The sequence below is a fragment of the Andrographis paniculata genome, unplaced genomic scaffold (genome assembly GCF_009805555.1).
Source record: "Andrographis paniculata isolate CXL003 unplaced genomic scaffold, ASM980555v1 Contig95END, whole genome shotgun sequence".
Taxonomy (NCBI): domain Eukaryota; kingdom Viridiplantae; phylum Streptophyta; class Magnoliopsida; order Lamiales; family Acanthaceae; genus Andrographis; species Andrographis paniculata.
Genome location: NW_026137634.1, coordinates 1256149 through 1280503, shown reverse-complemented (window position 1 = coordinate 1280503; position 24355 = coordinate 1256149). Strand labels below are relative to the sequence as shown.

The following is a 24355-nucleotide window of genomic DNA, read 5'->3' as shown; positions in this document are numbered from 1 at the left end:
TTGGCATTTTTGGATTCATATGTCACAAGCTGCACAGGAAGAACCTATACAGGGCTCCACACCCCTCCATTTTCAAGCCAAACGTCGTCGTTTTGCGATCGCGAAAAATTATACATTTATATTTTAATTTTTTCGAACCAGCTCATATATATGTTTGATTATATTCTTGATTAGGGTTTCCTTAATCATGAAATTCTTTTTCAAGTGTCTTCGAATTTTAAGTTTGAATTTTTGAATAACAAAATTTTGAATTTAATAGTTATTTGATACAGTGTTTTTGGATGAAAAAGACTTAATTGAATAATAATAAAAATCTCGAAACAAATACTACTATTCAAGACTTTCGGGGATTTTATACAATTCAATTTTGTTCAAAATTATATGATTGTGCTCTACTTGCGTGTTAGATATGTTGATAGAGATTGACATTTTTTCCCCGACTTTTGAAAAGATAAGATTTTTTTTATTATTATTATTATTATTAATAATGCATGAATTACTGATAAAATATTTTTATTTTATCTTATAAAACGTCATATTCAAATTATTATTTAATTATATTACTAAACCCAAAATCAAACACGCCCTAAATCATGTCTTAATTTAAACGTAGATCGAATTAGATGCTAAATCACAATTTGAAAGTGTGAAGGTTTACATAGGAGTGCAATAATGTAATCTTAGAAATATATTGAAATGTCAATATATGTATATATTGTCAAATTATGTATTAACATAATAATCGTTGAATGTCGCTATTTGTTAAATGACAAACATACATATTAAAACAACAAATCAGACAGACGCATATTTAACATGAGATATATAATATCCAATACAACTATAAGAAATCTCAAGAATCAAGAACTATTGAAGATGATCAAGACTCTTCGCATCAAACTGTTGTTAGACATAATCTTGTAGGTTAGATATCATAATTATCGTATCATCAATGTAGAGAAGTAAAATAATGATCACGGAAGAACTTTGACGAACAAATAAGACATAATCATGTGAATTGCAAGTGAAGCCAAATTAATGAAAAATTGAACTAAATTTGAAAGACCAAACACATGAAGTTTTTTTTTTTTTTTTTTTTTTTTTTTTTTTTAATTACGACGTGAGAATCCGCAGCCGCTACCCAAAAATGCATAGTGGGTAAACCCCCGACCGAACCTAATACTCTGCAAACCAAGCTCGACGGGAAAGACACACTAGACGAACCGAAAAATGAGGTGGAGAACCAGAAAATAATGCCATATAAACACTATATATATATATATATATAAATCACTAATTTAAGATAAACTACTTACGAACAATCGCAATTAAACAACAAATAAATATAAGAAGCACCACATGAGCAAAGGAAAATTACTTAGGACGTGTTTGTTTTGTAGCTTTAGTTTGAAATATTTTCATATTAGATATAAGAAAATTTATCGGTACTATATTATATATTATAATTACTCTATTCGCCAAAATTATATCATAGTTTATTTACAATTAATAATTTTATTCATCAATAATTTTATTACCATTAGTTTAATGCATCATAACTAATTAGCTATTAATTTTTCTATTTATCCAATTATATATATATATATATATTTATCATTTTCTTAATAAATTTACCATAATATAGTAACTTCAATATTATTATTATTTTTATATATCTTATTTTAATATTGCAATTTCATTATGTCTTAATTTTTTTTGTGTCTACTTAAATTTACAAATATGAGAATAAATTTATATATATATTGTATTTTTTCATTAATTAAGGAAGTGTAAGAAAAAATTTAGTTAGGACTTTATTTGTAATTCAAACTTATATGCTCCTTTTGTATATACACTATTTTGTAATTTATATAATAGATTACAAAATTATTTTAAATTTATGCTGTGATTGTGGAAAATTAATATTCTCTTTTTGTTCCCTTAATAAATTATCTATTGCTATGTATCTAATATTGCAAATATCTTTACTGAGTATATTACAGATCATTACTTTGTATAACATAATAATAATAATAATAATAATAATAATAATAATAATAATAATGTTATTTTAGTTATTTTTATTTCTACAGTATATCAATGTAATATTAATATACCTTAAACTCCGTGTAAAAAATAAACGGATATTTACTTAAGGGACGAAAAGAATATAATAATATAATTCAAACAGTACGGTATTCACAACTGGGTCAAATTTAGCCATTCAAAAACAAAAAAAATTCTCTTCATCCCATTTATTTTATAATATACTAATAGAAGCGCGTGAGAAGTTTTAATATTTTTAATAATATAATGATATATTTGTAATTTAAATTAAAATTAAAAATATTTTAGTTTTAATATATAATTAAATTTTTACTGAAGTAAAAAATAAATAAGACGAACGAAAATAATTAAGTAAAACAAACAAATTTATTTATTTTAATTTTAATTTTATATTTATTTTTTATTTCAAAAATTAAAGAGATATTTTTGTATTACTCCCTTTCTTTCACATAAACTATTCATATTTTTTTATTTTTGTTAATTTCATATAATTTTTTTTTCATCTTTTGGATTTTAATTGTATTTTAAATTTTATAATATATAATTTTTTATAATTTTAATTAAATTATTAAATTATTTTAATTTTAATGTATATATATTTATTATATAATAATAATTTTTATTAATATATTTTTACTAACTATACTTTATCTCATATTTCCAGTTTTACAATAATACTGGCAATTTATGTGAGACGAATTTACCTAAAATTACCGTTTCTATATTAACCCGGACAATTTATGTGAGTGAAAAGGGCAGTATATAAAAAGGAATAGGGTGGGTGGGTATGCACTTGGGCGTCAATTGAAGTGGCGGTGCAATTCGAAAAATTTCAGGGCAAGACAGACAAGACAAGACAGGACAGCAAAGGGTTAAGCTAATGGCCGAGACGAAGTCGGCGACGCACCCTCGGCTTGCCGGACTGACGCAACTTGGTGTAAGCGGTGGAGGAGGAGCGGCCCCGAGCCCCTCGGCGGTGAACTCGTATCGTGTTTCCTCTGTCATTGATCTTTTATACCGTCATGTCCAAGGCATCCGCAAAAGCGACCACAACGAGTTCTTCAATCTCTGCATTGCCCTCGCTAGGTACACTAGTTTTTGCTTTTGATTGCTTAGTTAGGAATGTTTGTGGTGTTTGGGGTGGTGGTGAACGAAGGATTTAGGTGCTAACTGCTCTGTTTTGCTACAAACCGTAAAATATACGTGTTCCTGTGACGAAGAAACACCCTAGATTAAGATTTTATGTATATATCTGTAGTTTTTATAGACTGTTTTTGGTCTCGTGTTTTTTGTAGTGCTAATATAGCTTTTGGTTTAGGGTTTAGGGTTTAGGCTGTTCTTATGTATTTGGTTTGATTCTTTCATCGGCTTGTCACTTGTGCTTGGTGATATTACTTGAGTAATCCTTATTTTACTGGAGATGCTTTATTCAATATTTGGAGATTTTGGATATGGGTAACCAAGTTTCCTGTGTCTCCTACGTGTGCTTTTACAATATTAGCTTGTCATTGACTTCTTTTATCCTATTATCATCAACAATTATTGGAGTTGGAATGTTTTGAGTGTGAAATGGATAATGGGGTGGGTAAAAACTAATCAATATTGTTTTGTCAGTATTCGGCATTATTGAATATTGTAGTTTAACATATTTGTTTTGTCATTAAATAAATACGTGTTCAAGAATTTCTTATGCGGTTCGAACTGGCGATTACATTTATGCGATACCAATTTCTAAATCTGGTTTGGTGTTAAGGATTAATGTAATCACGTCGGAAAGAGCTTCCACATCATTATTTTGCCAACAAATGGCTTAGACATTGTTCATGTAGGCTTTCTTCAATGTTTTGTTTGGCTAAATATGATCTATAAATTGCTAATGCTTCTTTGACCACATATTCTGTCTAAATTGGAATGCACTCAAAAAATGCAGAAGCATTGATTTTGCCATTGCGTATAACGAGGTTCCAAGCAGAGCTACAGAGTTGCCTTTACTTCTAAAGCAGGTGATGCATTTAGATTATTATTACTATTTGACGCTTCAGTTATATATTTCTACCTTGTCTATAGGTAGATGTCATGCCAAACAAAACTGGCTTCATAATTCATGTTTTAGCTGCTTATTTGTTGATAAACTGCTGCATAATATCGCTCTCACTATCTTTCAGTTCCTGAATCAAACAGGTCTATATTACATTGCAATATATGCTTCGGATGTTACTTTTAACCATAGCTTCACTTTGCTTCTACGTGATTTTCAACATTTTGTTCCCTTCCTTTCTGAATTGAGCTTTACTGCATTTTGTTTCCTAACAAAAGAAAATTGCTTGTATGCTTGTTCTATAACCCCTCTTTGAAACACATTCACAGCAAACACACAATCATGAAAAATAGTGATTTTATTTTTTGAATTTATTAGGCCATCTCTAACCCACGAACTCCATTTATGCCATTTTAACTGAAAAAATGGAGTTGCTACAGTAGTTTTACTCCAACCCACAACTCTATTTTTCACTCCAAAAAAAACATTCTTCAAATATCCTATTTTATATATTATTTTAAACCACTTTTTATATCTACAATTAATAGTATCTTTATAAAAAAAATTTAAAAAATAAAAAATAATAAAAAAACTACTATACACAAATCTAAAAATTAAAAAAAGAAAGAATGGAAATGCAGCAACGCCAAATTTTGGCGCCAAATCTTCAACCCAGTGCCATTTAGATGCCCTTAATACACAGATGTTCACAAGCCAGCCAATATTTCTATTTTAAATACTGCTTTGGACAAACTCGCCCTTGTATTCCAATGCATGCACACTATACAACAAATCATCACCGAGCAATCAAAAAATCAAATTGAAAAATTTCATAAAATTCCTTTGGTACTTTTAATGAACTTTAACCTCAAAATACATATACACACACTAATTAATTTTGAACCAAGTGTTGTAGATTTCTCATTTCAATTGTTTTAATAACTGGGTAGATTTTGCTCGGGTATGAAGAATCTTTATAGCTATTTTTTATTTCATCTAATAAGCTGTACAAAAGACATTCAAGAAGTGAAGTACTTTTCCTGCTCCTTCCTATCTGCATCTGTAGCAACCTAAGCATGCACGACATTTGTTCTTTTAAAATCTGGGCTATAGTTTTCTAGTCAATATTAATTTAGCAATCATTATGTAAGGGAGCTTGTCTAACCTTTTTGTGGCTCCTTTTTGTAAAATCCTTTTTATTGTTTTCATATATCATAGTTATTCTGTAATTGTGGTGCCCAACGTGCTACCTTAAGTTTATTTTCATTTTACCAAACTGGATGATTGAATTAAGTTGTGGTTCTCTTTCAATGATTTCATGCATTCAGTTGTGCCAAGATACAAAAGATATCTACCTGAAAGCAGCAGTTATGGTCTTGATGATTTCCATCAAGGTAATTCTATATTTAGATGTGTATATATATTTACTATGCGGAACCGTATGATTGGTGCCTCATACAAATCTTGTACTCATACACTCATTGTTCAGTATTCTGTCGTGCACACGAGCAGATATTCTTTTTCTTATTTGTATTGTTCAAAGGCACAAGCAATATTGGAAGGCTATTGTTTGAGTTTAATGAAATTAGAATGATTGTTACGTAGCTAATCTGGATCTCTGGTTCCATCTGCACTGCTTGGATGTGCAACATTTACTTTTGTAAAATAGACACACAATAGTATGTGGAATACTATGTGAAGACTTGTTTGTAACTGCTGTCTTTATCTGGAATGAGGCTTGAGTTATCTTCAACTGGTATTTGACTATTGTATATATTTGAGGATTTGAATGTGTAATGTTCATGCAAATTTTGTTTTTCCTACTGGTCAATGCAGTGTGTTTGCTTCCGTATGTTTTTTTAACTTTTTTAGCATGTTTATAATTTGACTTGTGAAATAGAAAATTATCTTTACAGAATTCTTCCTTTATCATTTCTTGAACTTGTAAATTATTTGGCAGAGTGCTTGTCGAAGTGGGTGGTTTCCTATTGAAGATTCTGAAGAACTTAACAATGTTACAAAGGAGGTCAGTTAACATTATCATGTATTCACCCTTTTATTTTTATTTTCAATTTTTTTGTAATTCTTTTATTAAATGTATACAGGTTGCTAGTAGTTTTTCTGTTGCAGAATTTAGCACTGTTCCAAGCAGCTCTCATCCTGTTGTGTCAACTGTCATGGCGAGGTATATTCTTATGATATTTTATGCATTGTTATGCATTTGAACCTGAAGTTGATATTTTTTTCAGTTATATTATTATTACAACACAAAATGCTGCTGTGGTATCATTATGTGATATTTAGGTATCTCCAAGTAAATACAATGCTACAATATATATTTGGAAAATGTCTTAGAATATCTTGTAATTATGGCATGACATTTACTCGGAAGATTGTTAGTATTTAAGTGTTATGATATATATCTATAATCTAGATATAATTTGGTTAGGATTATTAATCTAACCAAAACGTTAAATTTTCTCTTGTACTTTTTCCACCCAAACAACATCATAATCCAATTCCTTACACACTGGTGCCTCCAACCATGGTGAGAGAACCGCCATCCATCCGCCACCACATGTGCGTCCACGCTCCACCGCCGGAAGACGACATCTTTGTTTCGGCCAATTTTTGACCTCTTTCCAGCGGCCTTTTTAGACACGCGCCATACCAGTGCGTTCCTCACTTTATGACGTGTTGGATGGTGTTGCTGTCCATTGCCGCCGTACGTGCAGCATCGCCGCTGCCGCCACCACATTTCTGTTGGGTTCTTTTTTCTTCATTTGCTACTTATTCGCGACTTTTTTAAGTTAATTGGTACTAGATGTCTATATTTGAAGTGTACTTATATGAAAGAGAATTCAGCTTTTTATGAACCCATATAGGATATTTAGTTGTTTGGTTTCTGTATTTTTTTTTGTTTTACCTGTGAGCAATTTTAGCGTTTTGTTTTGATTCAACTTTTTACTTGGAGGCTGAAATAGTCTAGTTATATTTGTTGTAGATTCTATCCCAAATTGAGGATGGGGCATGTATTTGCTTTTATTGAAGTCAAGGTAATTATTTTTACTTCATTTATACTATCCAACTTTCAGTTGCATGTTGTTTTGCTAATATTAATGTTCCATTTTATTCACTGTAGCCTGGATTTGATGTATATGTGGCTGATTTCCAGCTCTCAAAGGATTTTAAGCCTTCTCCGGGAGATAAAATTGTAAGCATTCCTAAGAAGCAATGCCATTTTCATTTTGATATATCAAAGTAAATGCTGTAATTTTGATAAAAGTACTTCTGTCAGGTATGAGATTTTGTAGTTGAGGCAATTTCTGTACAATAATATCGTTTCTTCTGAACTCTTCTTTGAATTAGTTGGATCTTCTCCTATAATCCAATGCTATAGGAGGGCTGGTGGGAAAATGTGATGGTTCATTTATCTACAATATTAGTTTAACTGAATAACAAATCATCACTTCTCATTGGATAGTTAACACTCCCTTCGTCCAAAAAAGTGCTCATGTAAGCTAGCATCAGTTTTAATGAATATAATATTATATTGGCTGATTTTGATATAAATTAAGGGCATTTTGGGAAATGTATGAGTGAACTTACAAGCTGAGAGAATTTTTTGGATAAATTGAGTGTAAATAGTTGTAATTAAGTGTAATGTTAAAAAAAATATATATTTTTCCAAATGTTAAAAGAGAATAAATTAAAGAGTGTGTAAGATTTTTTTTTGCAATAAATGAAAATTACATAAAAGGAAAACAAGCATATTAGTGGACCAAGGGAGCATTAGTGTACTGCCAGTCTCAAATAAGGTATTACTGTAATTGCATAGAGCACACACAATGTATTAACCTTGCTGCTGCTAGCATGTGGTTGTTAATTACAGCTTGGTATTCCATGTTGACATGTGTTCAACACATTTATTTTCTTCATGAAATTAAAACATTTAGAACTAGACGGTGTCATTTTTGTTTCATCTCATCATTCCTCTTCCTGCAGAGTTTATTTGTTGCCCAAACAGATAATATCGAGACATCAGCCTGCCTTGTTAGTCCTGCCAAAGTAAAGTAAGTTGCTCTCCTTCAAAGTAACTATCTCTTCTGTTAAAATCAGTGCCCTAACATCTTACATCTTTCTTGCAGCTTTCTCTTGAATGGAAAAGGAGTAGAGAGAAGGATTAATAGTAACGTGGTTTGTCTCTGATTTATGATTAGAAGTCTGTTAATTATTTGTGACATAGTTTACTTGCATGCATCTTTTGGTTCTGTAGGACCCAGGGCCGCAAATTCCAACAGTTGTAAATAGTTTTCTGAAGTATGGGACAAATTTTCTCCAAGCTGTGGGAGATTTTAATGGTATTCTTGACTCAATTTCCCTTATCTGATTGTCTGGATATGATATCAAATGTTCGAAAGCTGCTCACTCTTAGTTATCATCATTCTATAGGAAATCATATTGTTGCAGTTGCTATCATGAAACAGAACTCAAACACTGATATTAGTGCCCTGCAAGATCATGAGGAGCAGCCTAAAGCTGTTGATTCAGGTATCTCTTCGAAAATTGTCATCATACCTACAAGTTCTGTTATTATTATTATTTTTTTTTTTGCTTTTTGTTTTAAACACCAATGAAGTTTATATCAAAGAAATTCTAGATGCAAGCTCTCTATGGAATGAGATGTCTTTGCTCACTGATTTCTTGGTCAAGTGATGTTCTCACCAACTTCTTTCTATTTATTTTTTGTATTTTGAACTGTGTAGATTCTGATATACTTGAGGGGGCATCAAGGATATCACTGATCTGTCCTATTAGGTAACCTGTCTTCATTGTGGTTTTCATGTGTTTTTTTCCTTTAATGTTCGATCTGATTGTGTTGACTTGATGTTTGCTATATCATTTACTGACAAACATGGTTTGTGTTTGTCATGTTATGTAACAATTTACAGCATGAAGCAGCATCCTGAAGTTCTAGAGATGCTTTGCATAATTTTTTAAATTTACTGAGTTAATTTATTGTTACAGCTGTACAGCTTCTAAATTATTCACATTAGCTCTGGCTTCCTACCTGAGCTTCTTTTCTAACATTCTTCTCCTAATAATCTATTCTCTTGTGAATCATTTTTCTTTCATTTAAACTTCTTTTTGCAGCCTCAGATGCTAATGGTATATTCACTGTCTTTAAATTTTGGCAGCCACCAGCGTATTGTGACTCCTGTAAAAGGACACTTATGCAATCATATGCAGGTGATTGCAAACGTACATAGTTGATATTGACCAACAATTATTATTCTGATGTATTAACATTGTTTTCTCTTTATTTCAGTGTTTTGATTACAACAGCTATGTAGAGATCAATTCAAGAAAACCTTCATGGCGCTGCCCATGTTGTAATCAGCACGCCTGCTTCACTGAAATCCGCATTGACCAAAAAATGGTCAAGGCAAGTAATTTCATTGCATTTATTGCGGATAGGGTCACACGACAATTACCACTATATTAAAAGACTTGACACTAATATGCATGTAGTTAGTAGTTCGATGTTATATGTTCAAGGATAAATTATAACTGCTCTATTAAACAACATGAAAAATTAATCTTTCTGTTTTACTTGTAATTAAAGGATAAACAGTTCATTGAGCCCTTCTGTAATAACTACATCCTAATGTTCTGAGCTCACGTCCATATTGGATTTTCTCAGATCTTGCAAGAGGTTGCGCCAAACATCTCCAACATAATTATCTCCTCTGATGGTTCGTGGAATGCAGTCACGGGAAGTGATGATACAGTGGAAAAGCCACGGATCGATATTCCCAGCTTAGGAGAGGATGAGCCTCCAAAAGGACCACAACCTCCTGATATATTGGACCTAACGCAGATTGATGATGCAGTGGATCTTACTAAAACTGGCGGAACTGAAGACATGAAAAATGTTGTCCATCGTCAAGTTGTTAGCCAGAATACAGGTCATGCCAATGCTCAAGCTCAACCTAATGCACAGGTAGCTGGTCTTTCTGCCCTGGATTCATTTACATTCCCAACTTCACACGTTGAAGGTTCTCATAGTGATCTTTTCTTGTGCATTATGTAAATTCTTTTCTGAACATACAGCAGCATCAATTTGGAAATCCATCTGCGAGTAATGAATTTGGAAGGCCCCCGTGGGTGATGCCCGGCCATGTAACCCAAATACCAGCTCCAGTTCAAGACCCGAATTCTGGCATCCATCAAAGTTCTAGAAATGGGGATAATAATTTTATCCCGAGTACTTTGCCAGCAATTTCACAGACCAGTGCCACAGGAATTCCTGTTCCCCTCTCATCTCTGGCCGTCCAACAAACCTTGAGACAAGCTATGGAGTCTTTCAGCCAAAACAATTTTCTGCCAGCCCGGTCATCATCCCCTGCTGCCTCAATCATGCCGACAACACACAGCACACCATCCCCGACTCCTATGTACCAACAGAATTTTAGAAATAGTTTCTCCACAGCTTCACAACCCACTCCTGCTGCGCCCATTATCACCTCAGCACCTCATGCAAATCCTAGGCATGCTTCATCAGTTAATCTGCCTCCATATCCGCAGCAGCACGTGCAGGTAAGCATTATTTCATCAAACTGATAGTGTCTAGTTACTTCTTTTGGACACTTATTACTTTTCTTATCGTATGCAATTATATGATCCAGGTGATTTTTTTTCCGAATACATATATTGTTGTCTCACTCTATTAAAACTTAATCCAATCTTCTCTTGAATCATTGCTAGCAAAATCCATTCCAACTTCAGTTGATTGCAGCTGCCAACCGAACTGCACAGATGTCTGCTGGGATGATGAGAGGCTCTCCCTCCTTCCCAAGAAATTTGGAGACGCCTAATTTGCCGTCACCAGAAGATCTTAGGGCCACTACTTTAACAGCATCACAACCTGCCAACACCAGGACTGAAACATATGATCCCAATGATCGGAACTGGCGACCTACAGCCAGGATGCGTGGGGCCCTATCTGGCCAAGCTTATGCCGATGCCCTGTACCAGCATATTACCCTGGCGAGGCAGCAAGTTCAAGCACCTAGGGCAATTCCCAATACGTTCTACCATCAAACTAATGCCCCCGCGCAAGTGCAAACCTCTGCCGGTGTTTCTCAGGCTGTTGAACCTAGCGATACCATTTTAATACCGGATCCTTTTGTTGACTCAAACGGGATGCTCTGATTAGTAAAATCTCCGGGTATGGCGCTCTCCCCTCAAACTCTCTAGTTCTGTAATATTTCTTTACTTTCCGTTGATAATTTAGATGAAATTACTGATGCTGCATGGGAGGGCATGAATTGAAATCTCACTTCGTTCATATTTGAGAAAGATTAGTGGCAGAGAACTCTACTTTTGCCAATTAAATCTTTTCATTTTGGCCAATCTGTCTCTATATATATATATATATATATATATGTATGTTTGTCTGTATGTATGTAGCTAATCTCAAATTCTATCAATTTGTCATATTTGAATTAGCAATTTAAGTTTGAAGCTCTTAAGAAGGAATTCCGGAGGGGTTGTTCTCACCCTTATAACATAACAAGGGAGAATACCCGATATTTTCCTATGTGAGATACATTTAACACTTTCCTTTTGAGATGAAATCAGGATCAATATCTTACCTAATGCGGGCAACTATTTACATGTTGAATGTATCCTACATAGAAAAATGTTGGGAGGTTTTTTGTGTCTCAGTCCACCGCTCCTATTCATCGCAAGGTTAGTATGTGATGTATATCTACCTTACTCTTGTGGAGATGCCTTTGTTGATTCTCGTATAAATAAATGAGTGATCATTTCAAATTTATGTTTGTAGGAAATATGTTCATTTAATATGTTGTCAGAGCTATAGTTGCCCGTATTGAATAGAGTATAATCTCGGTTTTGAAATGAATATAATTTCAATGGAGGATCTTCAAATTCCTTCTTTACATTAAGGAGTTTCAACATCTTTTTTAAATGATTCGGACATCTTTTCTTTCTCTAGCCTTTTTTGGATATAGGTTTGTTTGGGGTATCGAATTGAAACATCAAGAACTCATCACTTGAACTCATCACCTAGAGGTGCTGGTTCCGGAGACTTCTAAATAAGCTATGTCCAAATTTCTCTAGAACACGAAGAACATTGCTTTGCTCGTCGGTCTGGTTGGGGATGGCTGCATTATCCGCGTAGATCTCCTCAGCCCAATATATTCACTTCAATTCCATTTTCATTGCAAACGGCGCTCTATCATAAAGAGCCCGGAACTTCCTACACTGAAATCGAGTTGGTAATAATAATGGTAATACTACGCGACGAGACGAGCAATTGACTTCGTACCAAACAAGGTTAGCACGACATGCCAATGTACAATGGTCTAACAAGTCATATTATTTTTCCTTACAAAACATTACAGAAAATCACCTGATTGTGAAGTCGAGAAATCATCTAACAAATTATCAAAGTGGAAAATCATTCACTTGATTTTTCATAATTTGACAAGCCACAATATATATATATATATATATGTTAATTAGGACTTCACAACAATATTGCTATAATCATCATTATAAACTAAATGGATACATTTATTTAGAGCAAGAATAACATGTTCCTACCTAACATACAATGTTCTTCTGTGCCTTTTCAATAATCTCTTGTTCTAAACTAAAACGAATGAATTATTGAATTCGAATTCGAGCAACGTGATATGATCCTAACAAAAGGAGAAAAAATAAAAAAATAAAAATCAAGAAACCCGAAGAACTTACTCTGTCGAGGCTTATAGTAGATAGCGCACCTTCCAATCCTCGGCCGAGACTTTTTTAGTCCTGTAAATTAACATCGACTCAGTATCTTATGCGACTAAATGATCGATCCCTTTAAAGCTACACGTGATTTTATCATTCTTGGATCGATTTTCATATAGATAAAAAGCAAATGTACCTATTATTTTGAGGTCAAGAGCATTGTAAGATTTCGCCAAAAATGTCCGGGCATCCATCCCATTTTCCTTGTTCCCGGGCTTCCCAATATCCGCCAATGTAATAAAAGGGTCCTTCGCCGTCTCTTCGGAACCATCGAGGTTTCCAACCATCTTCTTGCAATTTCCTAGACTGTCCAAAAATCATTTAAAAAGTCAATCGATATGTCCAACGGAAGTGAGAAAAAAACAGAAATAAGACACACCATTCTCTGTCTCGTCTCGAGCCGGAGCTTCTCTTCATTTGCCTTCTCGAATTCGCCATTTTCTAAAAACCGTTGATCGGGTCGAAGCCTCGAATCAGTCGGCGGGAGCTTCTCCTTCATCGTGAAAAGGGAAATTGTCGAATCCGATGAAGCTATATACGATATACGTTACATAGTAGAAAAACTTATAACCGATTCATCGTCCGTACCTTGAGTCCCGGCACCAATTCATTAAGCGTAATGGCGAACGACGTTAAGTTATAACGGGTGAGGTTTACGGGTGGCATATTCCTTTTCCACAAGATCGACGCCTCGGGCCCATCTTTTGCGCCGCTAGTTCCCTCTCCGTGTACAAAATACATACTTTCGTCCCACTTTCCGAATAATTGCGCGACCTTATGCCCCATTTCATCTTCCACAAATCCGTTCACCTGTCGAGTCGAATTAGGGATAGTTTTCGAAAAAAAAACATTTCTTGCAAAAATGCAGTCAGATTACCTGCCGCGGATTGCGCTCGAGAATCGACAGCTCCTTGAACTTGAGCTTGCACGAGTATTGTCGATTCCCTCGTATGTGCATGGTTCCATGGTGGTGGCAATATATCGTTCCGAGGATTAAATTATTGATGCTCGTTGTGACCTATGAATACGTAACGGTAAAAAAAAATCGTAATATAGTCGACGGAAGATTCGGATGAGGGATTAGGCACCTTGCTCCATTGGAAGACTTCGCCGTCGTCGAACTCCAAATTAAGAGTTCCGACCGGGTCTACCTGTATCGATCTTCCCCAAAATTTCGACTTAAGGTTTGTGTCGCACCAAAATTTCCAACCTTTACCTTCGCAATGACAAGCAATGAGCGTCGGGTGGTGACTGACCTATTTCAAGAAAACATTCGTCAGCACCGACGACAAAACTTTAATTTTACGTAGTAAAACAAATCGTTGCGGACAAGTATAACCACCTTTTCGGCGAAGAATCGAAGCCCTTTCTCAGGGTAATCAGCTTCGTATGTTTCGCCGAGTAATGGATTGAACGGCTTACAATGGCGACCTTCCGACGAAGCATATCCGGAGACCGCAAAAGCGGCGACGTTTAATATCCTCATAAGACCGTTCCCCTGAAGAAATACCGTATCGAATTATAGTCGAAGCATAAGATCAAGAATCGTGTAAAAAAATGATCGATCGTACCATTTTGCCATGCTCGTAAGCCTGATCCAAAAGATGTGAATACTCTAACTCTTCGAAACATTTTTGCAGCGACGATATCGGTTCGTTGAAGTACACGGGGAGACAGACCCTCGTCAAATCCTTACCAATGTTGTCCTTGATCATTGACCATAGACTTACGCCTTTCTCCTTCTCGACGGGATCCGGCAACTTCGTCCGCCTTTTAATACAGGGGTACGCGTCGATTCTTTTCGACTCGTTACTCGGACTTTCCAATTTCTGACAACTATCCATGCAATTTACGACGGCTGATCCCGGATCGGGAAAACACTCATTTGTGTCAAAAAAATGGGTCTCCTCGCTGTCGGACGCTTCCTCGAGCTCTTGCTTTTCGATCTCATCCGACGATTCGGTTGTGCTCCACTCTGTTTCCATAATAAGATTTCAGCAATATGATAAAAGACCGGAGTTATCGATCATCTAAAGATTCGAGCTTTAAAGACGACAAATATTCGAATCACCGACGCTACGGATCTAACGCAATCTCTCAAGTTACCAAATTAAAAACGATCAACGAGCAATAAGTAGTTCGTTACCACCGTATTTCCCCCGCGCTACATTTGTATATCCGTGCTTCATTAATTGGAACTCGCCATCGTTGATTCCAGATGTTTCGCCTTCGATATTTGCAGCCTGACAAAACGAAAAACAAATGATCATAATTTTCGACAAAAATGACGGTGCAGCAAACTCGATACCAAAGATCGCATGCATGTCAAGAAAGGAATAAGATACAAACACTATTTCGAAACTTAAGAGTGTAAGAAACAAGGGAAAGGAATTGGTTCCAAGCTTTCAGAAACCCACTTTCTCGAACTAATTTAGTATAATACGATCCGAATTCTTCGGTTGCAAGAATCGATACCAAAATGGCGATAACTTTTACCTCTAATTGCTTCAATGTATCCAATAAATTGGATCGTTCTTGGCAAAGAGCTCGATACTGTCCTTGTATGCCAGAAAACTCCGAGAGCATGATTTGCTCGCAATCTTTAACGACCTCTTCATCGACTCCTTCGTCGAGCAAACGGTGCTTCAATCGATCGGTGGAAATCGACAAATTTCTAGTTAGAAGAGGATTTTCTTCGTCAGTTTGTGGTCTTAGTGAGAAAAGGCTTCTTGTCGAAATTAAAGCCTCTATCCACGCCGCTCTTTCTTTCTTGGAGTTCGTCCTTAAATGAAGCGTCTTTGTCGCGGTAAATATGTAAAACCTCCGATCATCGGATTTACTCTCGCGAAAAGAGGATATCTGCAAACAATGCTAAACTTATTACATTGTTTTAGAACAAAGCAAATCGATCTTTGCTGAATTTATTAGCGAAACTACAAGTTCGAATCATTGGTCGCATTTTGAATCATTTGGACTTTCACAAAACAATCAAAACCAACTACAAATTTAAATCATTGTGTTCCATTTTGGATTCGAGCACGCGCAAAATAATCTACATCAAACACACTAGCGAAAATCTACAAGTCCGAATAATTGTGTTTCATTTTGGATTCAAATTCGTGTAAACCAATCTACACGAAGAACAATAGTAAAACTACAAGTTCGAATAATCATGCTTCATTTTGGATTCGAGTGGGCGCAAACTAATCTAGACCAAATAAACTTGTAAAACTACAAGTTCGAATAATCTTGTTCCATTTTGGATTCGCATACACGGAAACCAATCTACACCAAGTACACTAGTAACACTACAAATTAAAATCATCGTATTCAATTTTGGATTCAAGCACGCGCAAAATAATCTATATCTAACACACTAGTAAAACTACAAGTTCGATCATTCAATCGTGTGTTCCATTTTGGATTTGAGCACGTGCAAAAAATCTACATCTAACACACTAGTAAAACTACAAGTTCGATCATTTAATCGTGTTCCATTTTGGATTCGAGCATGTGCAAAAAATCTACATCTAACACACTAGTAAAACTACAAGTTCGAATCATTTACCGTGTTCCATTTTGGATTCAAGCACGCGCAAAATAATCTACGTCTAACACACTAGTAAAACTACAAGTTCGAATAATCTTGTTCCATTCTGGATTCGAGCACGAGCAAAATAATCGACATCTAACACGCTAGTAAAACTACAAGTTTGAATAATCGTGTTCCATTTTGGAATCGAGCACGAGCAAAATAATCTACATCAAACACACTAATAAAACTACAAGTTCGAATAATCTTGTTTCATTTTGTATTCCAATACGTGCAAACTAATCTACAACAAATACACTAATAAAAATACAAGTTCGAACAATCTAAGCCGAAATAAACTAGCAAAACTACAAATTGGAATCATCCTCTTTCGTGTAGGACTTGAAGCTAACTCGAGCTCTGAAAATGGCGGCTTTTTTTTTGAATTCGAAAACTACCATTAATTAGCAATCGATTTAAAAATTGGTTAGAAGACAAACAGACAGGCAGATAGACAGACAGTCATTAGTTTGGATCTAAAGAGAGGTTTTGTTTGGCAATAACAATCCAAGAAAGAAACGATGAAATGATTTGTTGAATAAGCAGACAAGGAAACATAAGTGTTCATTACAGAGGGGCGACGCCACAAGAAAACAACGAACTATTCCAACAGGAACAAACGCATCGACCACTAACAACAAAACCCCAACTGCTCCTCCGACAGTGTTTTCAGGAGACAACGAATCATGGCCGTATCGAAAGAAATTTTAGAAAAAAACAGAAAAAAAGGATTCAAGTTCAATAATAAATAATTTCTGTTCGGACTCACCGAGGATGAACAGCTACTGGAATTGCAAGAACAACGAATATACCCTCCCCAGATCCTTAATTTCTGCTCTCACTCAGATCTACCATTGAGATTGCTGTGTAATGGAAGAAAGGGAAAGAAAATTTTAAAGAAATTGGGAAACCCTTATCCCTTTCTTCCAATTTTTTTTTTTTTTCTTTAATTTACGGCATCATCGTCAGAGGCTAATGAAAAATAAAAAATTAAAAGAAAAAAAGGAAAAAAAACAATATAGGAAAATGGAAACCCAGAATGTTGATGTGACGAGACATTAGAAACATCTTGAATGAGAAAGTGGCTAGGCCTACACGAACACCTATATTTGGCCCTCTCCTAAAACCCACCTGCTGACGTTAGAAAGACCTTTAACAAACAGTTTTAAAGATTTAAGAATAATAATGGTTTGAAATAAATCAATTTGGGATTTTTAAGGATTAATCAATCGGGAAAAAAATGCAATGGTGAAAAATGAAATCTTGATTTGGGGAAAGGGTTTGGGAATTGGATGGATATGGCGGTTGGGCGACGCCATTTTCGATTTGCCGTTGGTAGAAAGAAAGAAAGGATTTAATATGAGGGGGGGAAAAAGACAAAGACAAAGACACAGTTGGGGTAAATCAAGAATGTCTCAATCTCGACCTCCTCGAATTAGCAGTGCCATGAATTTTTATTTTTGGCGTGTAATTGTAAGCGGGCAGACAGACAGACGAAGGAGGTACCTTCAGATGGACAATGCCGGCGGTTTTCGCGTGTTTCCGGCGGAGATCGGCGGCGGCGGCGGCGGGGAGAGCGGCGGCGGAGCGGCGGCGGGAGGTTTTGGAGTAGGAGAGGACACCGTTGTCGCGTAAGGTGAACCAGCGGGATCGCCAGCCCTTGCCGTAGTTGGTCCACTTGTAGAGGATTCCGGCGACGGTGGTGGCGCCGGCGTCGGAATTGGCGGCGGGGTCAGATCCGCTGTCGAAGAGATTGACGGCGGAGCCGGTGCGGAGGAGGATGGGTTCCGGGGAGGCGTCGCCGGCGCCGGCGGCGCCGGCGACGTGAGTCTCGAGGGTTATGCAGCAGAGCGGGTGCATCTCCTTCACCCGCATGGCGCGTGGGAAAATTAATTATAGATACAAATCTTGTTTTTATATATATATTTAGAGAGAGAGAGAGAGGGGGGAGAGAGAGAGTGTTATGAATCGAGGATCAAGAACGTGATCTCCACATTTTGTAGCAATTCCGATGCAACACGGAAATACACACACTCACGCTAGATTAATTAGACACAATTCGTGTATATATATATATATATAGAGAGAGAGAGAGAGAAGGGGTGTGAAATTAGTGAAAGAAAGGGAGGTAGAAGAAGAGTTGGGGGGTGTCTTTGGGCGTTGAATAATTTGGTTTGGGTTTGTATGTAGTTGTAGAGAGAGAGAGGAGAGAGAGAGAGAGGGGGGTGAGATTGTTGAAATCTAGTGGGGGTGGGTTTGGGGGGTGGGTGGGGTGATTAATTAAAGGTGAAGGGTTCCTCCATTGGAGATTTAGGTGAGAAAATGGTTTGCAAAAAGGAGGGGAGAGAGAGAGAAAGAGGGTGTCCGGAAGAAGAAGGACCTAAGCTACGTTGGACCGGACATATATTCGGTACTTAAAATTGATTTAAATAAAAAAAATAAAAAATAAAAATATTATTTTGAAATAAATACATATTATATTTGTTCAGCTATAAAAATCTCATTTAATTTTTTTAAATATTAATTATAACATAAAAATTGTATAATTTAAAAGAAAAAGATAAAAATTAATATTTTATAATATTATTATAATACTCTCTCCGTCCTGTGTAATATGAGTGTATTACTGTAGATCCGAAAATTTAGATAAAGTATAATTAGTAAGTAATTAAAAAGTGTATTAGTAAAAATAATTATTATTTATTAAAAATAATTATAGATTAAGATTAAGACAAGTAAATAGTTTAATTAAAATTAAGAAAATTATAAAATTTAAAATTTAAAATGCGATTAAAATGCATAATTATATTTCCAAAAATAGAAAAGACAAGTTACGTGGAACAAAAGAAAATAGAAAATAGTGACAAGTTATCTCGGACTGAAGAAGTAATATTTTTAATATTAAGTATAATAAATAAGACCTTTGAGTGAAAGTAATTTTTTTTTTTTTATAAGAAATACTTAATATATTTTTAATTGTATAATTTTGAAAAGGGAAAATGAAGTAAAATCATATAAACTTGAACTAATGTAAGGTTCCATTTAGATAGTTTTCAAAATTTTTATAGCTTTCAAAGTTTTTATATTTTTGAAAAATTTTAAAAATTATAAAAAGTTAATTTTTTGATATGATTTTTGTAAAATAATAAAATATTTAATATAATTTTTTTTATAAAAAATTATTGATAATAAACAATGAAATTTCTTTATAATATATATATATATATGAATATAACATAAAGTTCTGAATAAAAAAACAAATTCAGAAGCCTTCTGTTTTTATTGAACCTAAATTAATGAAAAATAGATATAGTTTGCTTGTTACGGATCATTTTGATTTAAATTAATAACGACATAACTATCTCAAAGCGAAAGTACTACTTACCGGACTAAAATACATAAAAATAAATAAAAATAAATAAATAAAATTTCTGCTGCTATATTTGATAGAAATATAATAACATTTTAGTCAATAAAAATTATTTTATTATATTTTATCTTATTAATAATATTTTAAAATTACATTTATTATAAAGTAAATCAAAATCAATAAAATTATTAGTGCAAGAAAATGAAAATAAGTACTATTAATCACATTAATAAATATGAAAAGTTGTATATAACAACATAATTACAAAATTATATTTTATGTGATCCAATACATATTTTAAATATCGAATTACTCATTATAATAATTATAATCAATCTTCTTCATTCAAATTTAATCGGGAACATAAATAAATTCATATGAACGAACTCTAGGTAATTTTAAAAAATGATCGTAATGGTATATGTTTTTCTAAATTTTTCTTTTTTTATAATTATAAATCATTATAATTTTTTATAAAAATATAGTACTATTTAATAAATATTATATGTAAACTACTATTCAAATAAAAATTTTTTAAAAAAGTTCAAAAGAATACATCCATAATATGTTGAAAGAGATCATTTTTGTTTAGGAATAATTCGGGAGGAGGGGATCCTCGACCCCATCTACTGTATATATATATAGATAGTGTATATATATAAATTACTAAAGATTTCATTTATTCAATGGTTGGAAAAAAAATGAATTAAGGAGAATTTGAGACGGCATTTTTAGATGGATTGATTTTTGGTGTATGACATAAATAGTTGTATAAAAAATATAAAATATATATTTTTTATTTTAAGTTCAATATTTGATTTTTTTTAATTAGTATTTAAAGTTTTTTTGACTTTTGTAAAATGTTTATTATTTTTTTTTAGAATCGTAATTAAAAAATAGTATTAAAAACCAGAGGATATATATATACACTATATATATATGAGTAAATATTGGAATATAAATATGTTCTACTTTGCACATGAAACAATATCTAGTGAGAAATAAAAAATAAAATAATAATAATAATCGTTTTATTTTAAATTTAATTTAAAATAAAATCATTGCCAAACTTGACTAGTATACTTCATAATTATAAAATCTAGTTGAATATTAAATACCTAAAGTGTATTTCTATTATATATATTTTTAGAGACAAATGGGACACTCCCTATATATAAATAATGTCCTAAGTGGATTATTATTATTATTATTATTATCATGGTTGTGAAAACACTATTTAGACAATAATTTTTTAATATTACATTATATATTTAATATAAAAAAATATATATATTCAAAATATTGTATTATTGAATTTATATTATATAAAATAAATTTTATAATTCAATTTTTAAATTATTATTCCAAAACATGTTTTAGACGAGATCCTATTGTTCGATGAACTTAACTACAGACTAAATATTTAAAAATTATTAAGAAAAATTTAAGATTGAATTAAGCTAATATTTTCGAATCATTATTTATCAAAACATTGCAATTATATATAGGTAGGTTTGAGTCTATTTAAGTAATTAAGTGATCTTAATATTGCTCATGTATTTGTTTGAATCATATGAGCAAGAAGAACCAACATTGTGCATAAATAACACATACATGATTAAATTACGAAAATTATAATAAAAATAAAAATACAAGATAAAATTAAAATACCCGTATAAACGTAAACGATAAGAAATTATATCAAACTTAATTAACATTATTATAAATTTAAATTGTACTTTATTGCTTGCATTTGATGGACAAACTAGCTAAAACTTGAAACTTACACAACTACAAGTTAACAATAAAATACGATATTAAGTGACAAGTGAACAATGCACATGACCGAAAAATTAAAACCCGATCAATTTCAGTATACTACAATCAATGTATAACTTATTTTCTTTAGAACCAAAATGGCGAACAATTGAAATCGACACTATTAAGTTATATATAGCGATAAAAAGTACAGGATAAAAGCGAAAAACTCATCAAGCATTATATGGGAAAAAATCAAATTAAAACCCGATCAAAATTAACATTATAATAAATTTATATTGTACTTTATTATTTTCATTGATGATCATGGCTTGTGTTAAGGCACACCATCCTCCTCTATACACATGAGCATGTGGAATCCCACCATTGTTGCCCCCCAAAGCTCTCTCCCAAGCTCCATTTTTATAATCACAAATATCACAAAAAAATTAAAAAAATAATAATAACAATCCTTATGGGGTTCATAAAACAAACACAGTGCCCATCCCAAACAGCTCCAAGTAGGCCTCAGAATAATGAATGATTGAAAACCCTAAGAACAATTAAATTATTTATTTATTAAATTATTTATTGGTTTCAAGTGTGGGATAAAGAAAAAGATAAGAAGATATAATATATTGTCTCCCTCTTTGTATGCATGTGCTTTTAGAGTGAGAGATTTGATGTGTTTCTTGGTCTCTAGCCCATCTTCAACTCTAAATGTAGAGAGAGTGTGTTTAATTCATACTCATTGTGATTGTGATCGTGATCGCGACTAAGTTGAGTTTTTTTTTTTATTTTTTGGTCGAGCCCACAATTAGATTAAATTAATCGTACATCACCGGATGCACGACCGGGGAGTTTGTAGGCTTATGGTTGGAAAATAAGAAAACACAATATGGTGTCTTGTAAAGGGTGGGCAATAGGCAACATGTCTTTGTGGGATCATGTTTTAGTTTTCGAATTGAATTGATTTGATTTGATTTGATTTTTTTCTTTCAAAATGAAATTATTGCAACAAACACAAACTGTTGCTTTCTTCGAATATTGGGTGTTTTTATTAAACATGTTGGGTTTTAAACACTGTTTTGATCAATTTATCTTGATTTTCCTACATTAGGTTTGGTAGACTTTTATTCGGCGTATTAGAGAGTTGTAGGATTAATTTGGGTCGAGTGATTTATCTAATTGTTATTGTAAGATGCATTCGTGTCGAAAAAAATTATGTAAGGATAGTACAAATTTTGGCTATATTTTAAAAGAGTGTAGCAATGAATCGATTGACTAATTGGCAAATAAATATTCCAATCGATGAATAAATTTATTTGATTCAAACACCCGAATGCCGATGAATAAATTTATTTGATTCAAACACCCGAATGCTACTTCAATATAAATTATCTTGACGGCTTTAATGTAGCCGTGATTGGTTTGAAGAGATTGAAAGTTTAGAATGATGATCAAGATAAGTCGATATTATTGTCCTATTTTTCTCATCGTACAAGCACTTCATTTCTTGATAAAGGACATATTCAATCATATGTGTAACTCGAAGAGGGACAAAAAAAATAAAACAAAAAATTAATTATTTGCGGCTAGACTCGCGAGCGTGGTAGTTTTATCGATAAGAACTAACATATTATAAATTGAAGACAATTTTTAACAAAATTTAAAATGGCTCATTTGCTGTGTGGCAAGATCTTTGATACTTCAAATTGAAAATTTAATTCCAACAACTTCCAATTACTATTTAAAAAATAAAAAAATAATAATACAAGATCAAAGTAATTAAACAAAACCTTATTTTGTCATCATTTAATGATAGTAATTGGAATCCCAAATTAAATAATTGATGTGTAGTGTAGATGGATGCACACGTTCATACGAAATGATGTCGATCGTTTACACATCCAATTAATACATTAATAAAAATACAATTTTGGAATGGAAAGCATGGGCCAACAAGAGGGACACGATTTTAATATTTTCTAAAATTAGTGAGATTCTTCGACAACAAAATAATATAAACTAAAAATAAATTTGATTGACAACACAAAACCATTTATATTATTTATCAACTTTTTTCAATAGTCTATGATACCCTAACCAATTGTCGGCCTATTTTCAACCAAAATCAATCATTTTAGTAATATAATAATATTGATGCATTGTTATATATATATATATATATATATGAATGTATAGATTTATTTATTTCATCCACAATAATGTTGGAAGTTATTACATGTATCACAATATTATAATCAAGTTTTAATTGGGACATGGATTTGATATAAGATAAATGATCCATTCAATTCTACTTTAATTTGGATGTGTTGATAGACTATTATTATTATAAAAAAATTGTGATTACTATTCTTTCAAGTTATGTATATTGGGTAAATTTTTTAAACGAGGTAAATTTTTTTCAACGAGGCCGTAGGAAACTCTTAAAGAACTGATTCGATTGAAAAAGCGTTAGTGATATTTGAACGAGTTATTTTGCAATCATCAACCAAATATCATATCAACTCGACTATCTTTTTGTGGGTCCTACAATTTATTTCTATTTGAGATAAGTTGTCCGATTTCATAGATATCTAAAGACAATATATTAAAGTGAATCAATTTAAAAATTTTGGCAAAAATACGAAATAGGAATCTAGTGGACTATATATCTAATGTAAACATCCTTCTGCCTTTT

The 24355-nt window shown here is 33.0% G+C and overlaps 2 protein-coding genes across 5 annotated transcripts; one reads left to right on the top strand and one right to left on the bottom strand.

The window, feature by feature from the left end:
- The first annotated feature begins 2864 nt into the window (after positions 1-2864).
- Positions 2865-11627, top strand: LOC127243482 (E4 SUMO-protein ligase PIAL2). Of its 2 annotated transcripts, none has more exons than XM_051263525.1 (17): positions 2865-3153; positions 3998-4070; positions 5434-5499; positions 6066-6131; positions 6211-6290; positions 7110-7161; positions 7248-7319; positions 8111-8178; positions 8254-8302; positions 8382-8466; positions 8558-8656; positions 8872-8923; positions 9304-9355; positions 9435-9551; positions 9810-10109; positions 10223-10705; positions 10874-11627. In XM_051263525.1, the coding sequence occupies exons 1-17, from the start codon at positions 2948-2950 to the stop codon at positions 11318-11320; spliced, it is 2367 nt and encodes a 788-aa protein (XP_051119482.1). In that variant the 5' UTR covers positions 2865-2947; the 3' UTR covers positions 11321-11627. The 2 variants fall into 2 exon arrangements, with proteins under 2 accessions (XP_051119482.1, XP_051119481.1); XM_051263524.1 differs by having other exon boundaries at positions 10220-10705; positions 10874-11623.
- Positions 11628-12073: 446 nt separating this feature from the next.
- LOC127243500 (oxysterol-binding protein-related protein 2A-like) lies at positions 12074-18713 on the bottom strand. Of its 3 annotated transcripts, none has more exons than XR_007837005.1 (12): positions 18030-18713; positions 15428-15790; positions 15078-15174; positions 14503-14906; positions 14274-14429; positions 14020-14187; positions 13809-13949; positions 13520-13741; positions 13311-13424; positions 13068-13237; positions 12893-12952; positions 12074-12397 (listed from the first exon to the last, which is right to left on the bottom strand). XR_007837005.1 is itself a non-coding variant. In XM_051263552.1 (11 exons), the coding sequence occupies exons 1-10, from the start codon at positions 18396-18398 to the stop codon at positions 13082-13084; spliced, it is 2190 nt and encodes a 729-aa protein (XP_051119509.1). In that variant the 5' UTR covers positions 18399-18712; the 3' UTR covers positions 12616-12952; positions 13068-13081. The 3 variants fall into 3 exon arrangements, 1 of the variants encoding a protein (XP_051119509.1); XR_007837006.1 differs by having other exon boundaries at positions 12074-12392; XM_051263552.1 differs by lacking the exon at positions 12074-12397 and having other exon boundaries at positions 12616-12952; positions 18030-18712.
- Between the last annotated feature and the right edge of the window lie 5642 nt (positions 18714-24355).

Bases quoted from the DNA above. Each gene is read 5' to 3' on its own strand.
- LOC127243500 (XM_051263552.1), bottom strand. From the start codon at position 18,398: ATGCGGGTGAAGGAGATGCACCCGCTCTGCTGCATAACCCTCGAGACT. The intron at 14,430-14,502 runs GTACGATCGATC...GTATTTCTTCAG, and splicing joins CTTACGAGCATGGCAAAATG to GGGAACGGTCTTATGAGGAT. The intron at 13,238-13,310 runs GTGTGTCTTATT...ATTTTTGGACAG, and splicing joins TCGAGACGAGACAGAGAATG to TCTAGGAAATTGCAAGAAGA.
- LOC127243482 (XM_051263524.1), top strand. From the start codon at position 2,948: ATGGCCGAGACGAAGTCGGCGACGCACCCTCGGCTTGCCGGACTGACG. The intron at 6,132-6,210 runs GTCAGTTAACAT...AAATGTATACAG, and splicing joins TTAACAATGTTACAAAGGAG to GTTGCTAGTAGTTTTTCTGT. The intron at 8,924-9,303 runs GTAACCTGTCTT...AAATTTTGGCAG, and splicing joins TCACTGATCTGTCCTATTAG to CCACCAGCGTATTGTGACTC.